Here is a 6,000-nt window from a genome sequence, read left to right as displayed (position 1 = left end):
TATATATATAAATGGAAGATAAACATCAATGGTTATTCATAAAAGTAAAGTTTGAACTTTTTTTCATCAGTTTGTCTTCAGATTTTACAGCATTACCATTAGGGAGCAGTCCATATTCTGCTGAACATGACTGAGAAATAGATTTATAAATCAATTTAAGGATGATTGTGGCTTCATGAAAAATGATTTTTGAATATTATAAATTCTAATTATAATTTTTAAAAAAGAGAAGAAATTAATATATTTTTCTTTTATCTTATTTCATGAAATTTTAAAACTACTTACATACTAAAAAATAAAGGGATAAAAAACGCTTTATTTGTGCTGATTTCATCGTATGTTCAAGTTATCTTTTTAAATAATTTTTTCAACAGTTACAGCCTTAAATTTCCATGTGGGTATTTAAAATCCCAATATTTTCATAAAATATTTTTACAACTTGCAAGATTCAAAAAAGAAAGGAATGTGCAAATTTCAAATTATTTACTATTGTTAACTTTGTTTCAAATTTCTTGAGATTGAGAAGTGCTTTTAAGGAAGTTTATTTAATATTTAACCATCAAAAAACCTCTTATATTCACTAGATATAAATTTCCTAAATTTTAAGTATATTCCAAACTAAATATTGAATCCTATTTTGCTCTGTAATGGCTTTACTTCAATTACACTTGTTTTGAAATTTATGAATTTTCTCTAATTAATGAGTTTAATTTGCATTTTTGTTATTCAGTGAAATATAATTGTTTTAATTCTTTTTCTAGGAACATTTATAACTGTTTGAATTCCACATGGTTTTTTGTTTATTTCTTATCAGTTATTGCTTCTGATTTCTACATGGTATTTAAAAAAACTGCTATTTTTTAATTTGATATATTTATGACTTGTGAGACTTGAATTGAAATATACTGAGTAAACATTTTTTGACAAAACTTGATTAGAAGCGATTTTATTGTAAATCCATGTGAATTAGCTAATTGCTTTTTTGACAGTGTTGCTTCTAGTTACAATGGTTTCAAAATTCTTATTTCTTGTCTTACATTTAACATGATGATGTGAATTCTAATAGTTTTAAGATCTTTTTCCAGACAGTCAATCCACCTCAGTTTTGGTTTTCCTCTTTTTCGGGTACCAGATGGTTCGAATAAGTCATGGTGACTATTGTCACTCTGTTTTTATACTGGCTCAAACCTTAGCTATTAAACTTCTGGCACATATATTGAGATTAATTTATAAAAACACACTAATCTGTTCAAAACATCATTTTAAAAACTTTTGGGAGACAAATTTTTATTTTAAATTAAAACAAATGCCTCTACAGATTCTTCCAAATGTAGCTCTTCCATAATTGCTGCACTCACTAAGTCTTACATTTTCAATTTTTTGATAAACAACATATTAACTCTCCCTAGCATTAGATTTTGTTAGTATTGTTTTTATACTTTCAAGTGTGACTTGATAGTATTTTTTCAGGCAAGATTTTGTTGGATAACTTTTCAGTTTATTTCACAATATTTAGTATCAATATACAAAATATTATTGAAAAATTGATAATTTGGGCATCAATGAGTTAACTATAGAAGTCAACCTCTTTTTTTTTATGAAAAATAATTATATTTTTATTTTTACCTCAAGTCATGATGTATGCCCATGTATGTTTAAAATCTCAATTTTTTAAAGTTGAATAGGCCATCTCCTTCATTCTTAATGAAGAGAGAGCATCTAAGTATAGCTGATAGAGTATATAAGTATAGCTGATAGCATCTTGGTGTATTTGTTTATGTATTTGTAATTCTGTAATTAGCAGCATTTGTGCAATACTGAGTGGAATTAAAGCAATAAATTGACTAAATTTGGGGAACACTAATAAATTAGAAATGGATTAAGAGAATTTTTTGACAATTGAGGTTTCTCTGTATTTAGTTGAAAAATTAAGCACCACATTTATTTTAATATTTTGACAGAATTGAGAAAGACTATATTTATTTTTGTTATAAATGAGTCGATAAAATTAAAATTTATTGTCTTATTATTATATTATAATAATGAACAGTATTAATTATTTTGTTTACTTTTCTATATTTAGGTTCATCGATGGGTAAATGCAGAAAGTATGCTTCAGAAATGTTTTGTGGGTATTCTAAAAACACCATGGACTATTGAAGGTAAAGTAACTACTTTGTATTTTTCTTCAGTGTACTATTTTTTTTACTTGTCAGCTTTAAATAATTATTTATATGGTTTTTAGTTCCGAAATTGTTTCAAATGAAGCATCTAAAGTTTAAATCATCAAAGAAACTGTCTACAGGAGACTCGAGTGTTATGAGTAAGTTATGAGGGAGATAACTGAATGCATGAGTTATTTTACATTGTTTCTTTCTAGAGTTAACAATTACTAAAAGAGTACCACTTTAAATTAAATTGAAAGAGGTGCTAATTGACAACTTTGCATGATTGAAATAACATAAGCAAATATGAAATGCAATCCTGAAACATTTCATTTAGTAAGAAAACAGTTTATCAAATATAAATAAAAGTGTAAATCAAATCATTTTATGTAGTCTTTGAATGCTGATTAATTGTAAAGAGAATTCTTTATTCTGCATTGCAATTTACAACATTACTTATGGCCTTAAGAAGACCTATTACAAAGTATGACGGTATTGTAATGTTCATTTGTGACAGGTATTATACTTCACTTAGGTATTACAGATTATTATAATTGTGGTGCCATTCACAACTAATTTATATGTATAACATTTAAAGCATTAATCAAACATTATTTTTAAATTGAAGAGGTTTAAATTTCAATTTGATAAAATGAAAAGTGCCTTTTTATTTACCTAAATAATTAGAAAATGAGCTTTACTTTAACTTTTTTGATAATTGTTAAAAAGTTTTATTTATTATTTTTTTGCTTTGCTAGAATGCTGCAAAGAAGTTGACGTGAGAAAAGTCCTGTGTTACATGAAATTGCTTAAGAAATAAGCTTCCTTTTCATGTTTTTATTTTTATTTAAAGGATCATTGTAAAACATTACATATATGTATGTTTACTTGTCATTTTTCTACAGTTGTCTTTGATTTCTAACCACTCTATACTTTTAAAGTTTAAACAAGCATTCATTATTTTTAATTACTCTTTCTGTATGAAATTAGTTGCTCAATTTGAAAAGTTGCTTTAAATTATCAAAATAAAAACATAAATTCCAAGTTTAAACACAAGTTCCAAGTTAAATTATAAGTCCCAGGTTATAATTCCAAGTTGAAAATCCAAATTTTAAAACCAATGTGAATTACACTTATGCAAAATATTTTTTTACTTTCCACTACCCAGTAAGCCGAGGTGAGAAATTTCCACTCATCTGCTCGGTATTGGCGACCGAATATTTAGGGCTAGCGAGTAAGTAAAAGAGTTACACTCTAATTTAATATTGTTTGACTTAAGAATAACATAGTTTGACTCGAGATTTACCTAGTTTGATTTGAGAATAACAAAAACGTTGCTGGGCATTTTTGTGATTTAAAAGATGAAAATTCCTCAAAATCTATATAACTGGATAATTTAGAGAAAAATGTGCCAACTGAGAATTGCTTGTCAATATTTAGATGCTGAATATATTGATGAAGTTCTAGTTAGAAAAGATTTCATAGGTGTATCATGGTCATTGGTCTCTTTGGTGGAAATATTCTTGAAACAAAAAGTATAAAAGGATTCTTAGCTATAAATGTAAAAAAGTGTAGTTTTAAAATTTAAAGAAGGATCAAAAATGCAGTTGAAAAAGGGAGAAATATGCTTTAGTTTGCTGAAGAACCCATGCGAATTCCTTGGTGGCTAGTAGGAAAAATTATTTGAAAAAATGGGAACATTATAAAAGATATTGTGGAGGTTGGTATATTTGGTAACTCTGGGAAGAATCTGACTCCAACTCTAGTATAAATTTTCATGTGAAAGTGTTCATGAAAAGAATTATAAGTTTATGTCGTGTTACTCCATAAACAATGTTCCCAGTTCAAATAAGCAACTATCTTTATTAGCAGTGAAAACTTGGTAAATTTAACTAACCATTTTAATATAAATAAAATATAAAAATTTTATCATTAAAGCAGCATGGAAAAAACTGCAAATGAGTAACCGGCAAGAACATGCCTAACTGCTGAGTAGTTACTCAGGAACCGATGGAGAGAGAGAGTGTGAACTGTGGAGAGGCGGCCAAGATATATCAGAATGCATCCTGTGCGCGTTTCGCCGATTTTGTACTTCACGCATATACTCTGAGGAAATCTGCATTCAGTTGTGAGGTTTACGTCATACAACAATTATTGGCTGCAAGAGACGTAATCCAACGTCAGAGATTAGTAGATTCGGAATTTGCAAATTAGACCGCAACGCCACAATATAATGACAAAAATCTGGTGTTGTACCCATTCGAATGGATGGAAATATTGTAAGAGACCCAGCAGATCATGTTGCATTTGTAATTGTTGGAGCAAAAGGAAACATTGAAGGTGCTAGAATGTTAATGGACAATCATTTGAACCACCATTAAAATTTTTCGAAATGGAAAAAGTAAAGCTTAGTCAACTCAGAAGCCAAGGGGAAAAGGCTTAGATATCGTCGCCAAAATTCAAAGTTGAAACTTTTCTGTAGACGAGAGGGATGTAATTAGATGAACAATGTAGAAAAAAAAAGTAAGAGCTCCATGTCAGGCATACTCTTAGCAAAATGGTAATCAGTTAAATTGTAACTAAAATGTCCTCCTAGATAATTTTTGATTCATAACTATTGAAAGTTATATTTGTTCATTCAGATACATAAAAAAAGCTAATACTTCAAGTAGACTTTTATTTCAAATAAGTATTTATAGATACAGATTATTAAGTTTATTCTTTCAGTTTAAAAAAAATAAGAAAAGGCTTTACCTAAATATTATGGAAAAGTATAAAGAAACCTATTTAAATTTTTTAACTATCTTGTAAGCATTAATTAAAAAGTTACTATTCATTGTTTATTTTCTTTGTTAATGATTACTTGATATTTAAGAGTAATACAGTGTAACGTCCCATATCCGGACGTCCCTTTCCCGGAAGGGTCAATTTCCCAGACACTTTTTACCAATCAAAATAAACAAACATCTCTCCATTTTCCCCTTTCCTAAAAAAAAAGAAAAAAAAAAAAAGGTCTTTTGACACATTTTTTCTTTTTCTAGCTTGCACTGAACCTCTGATTTATGCATCGACCCATAAATCACCAGAAAGGGGAAGTGAAGATCTACCAAGACCATTGAGTGACCTTTATTGACGCTCCTCCCTTGGAATGTAGGAAAAAGAGGAAGATTTGTTTTCAAAGGACCGCAATTGAGTCCCCTACCCATCCCATGCAGGTGGCTAGTAAAACAGGCATTTCCTGAAACCTTTTTATTGCAAGAAGAAATACTGCCCCGCCTTTATGCTTGATTGATAGTCAATGATTGGAGAGAAAACAATAATTTGTTACTTCCCCCACCCTCAACTTAAATGATCTCCTCTTTACACTTATTTTCTTTCACAAATAAGGAGGAAATGAATTTTTCTCCTCCACCTACCCACCTTAATGAATGACGGGAATTTCCCTTTCTTGCTTGAATCATTCTAGTTAAAAATGGCGGATTATTATTTTCATTTGTCAATTTTTTTTCGTTTTCTATATTTCAAGCAATAATATTTTTTTCTAATATTTCATATTTTATTGACTAGATATTCTAATACTAAAACATTATTCCCCTAAAAAATAATGTTTATTTATTTTTTACTTTTTAGATTTAGATAATTTTAAGCTTTGTTCCAGAATGACATGAATTTCCTCTTCCTGCTTGAATCGTTCTAGTTCAAAATGGCGGATTAATATTTTCATAACTGTTAAATTTTTTTCGTTTTCCATATTTTCAGCAATAATATTTTTTTTCTAATATTTTATATTTGATTTAGATATTCTAATGCTAAAACATTGTTCCCCTTAAAAATA

General features: G+C 28.5%; 1 protein-coding gene across 4 annotated transcripts in view; it reads left to right on the top strand.

Moving 5' to 3' along the window:
• The window catches only part of LOC107451005 (cytochrome b5 reductase 4), a 46,095-nt gene that overhangs the window by 11,923 nt on the left and 28,172 nt on the right, over positions 1–6,000 (top strand). For 2 of the 4 annotated variants that reach the window (XM_043041498.2, XM_043041497.2), the window contains 2 exons: positions 2,084–2,162; positions 2,246–2,323. In XM_043041498.2, the coding sequence (XP_042897432.1) occupies positions 2,084–2,162; positions 2,246–2,323 (157 nt within the window). The remainder of the gene's footprint in view (positions 1–2,083; positions 2,163–2,245; positions 2,324–6,000) is intronic. The other 2 variants (XM_043041500.2, XM_071187955.1) reach the window with 1 other exon arrangement.

The sequence above is a fragment of the Parasteatoda tepidariorum genome, chromosome X1, assembly GCF_043381705.1.
Source record: "Parasteatoda tepidariorum isolate YZ-2023 chromosome X1, CAS_Ptep_4.0, whole genome shotgun sequence".
In the NCBI taxonomy this organism is placed as follows: domain Eukaryota; kingdom Metazoa; phylum Arthropoda; class Arachnida; order Araneae; family Theridiidae; genus Parasteatoda; species Parasteatoda tepidariorum.
The sequence above is the reverse complement of the archived record's forward strand: the minus strand, read 5'-3'. Positions and strand labels throughout refer to the sequence as shown.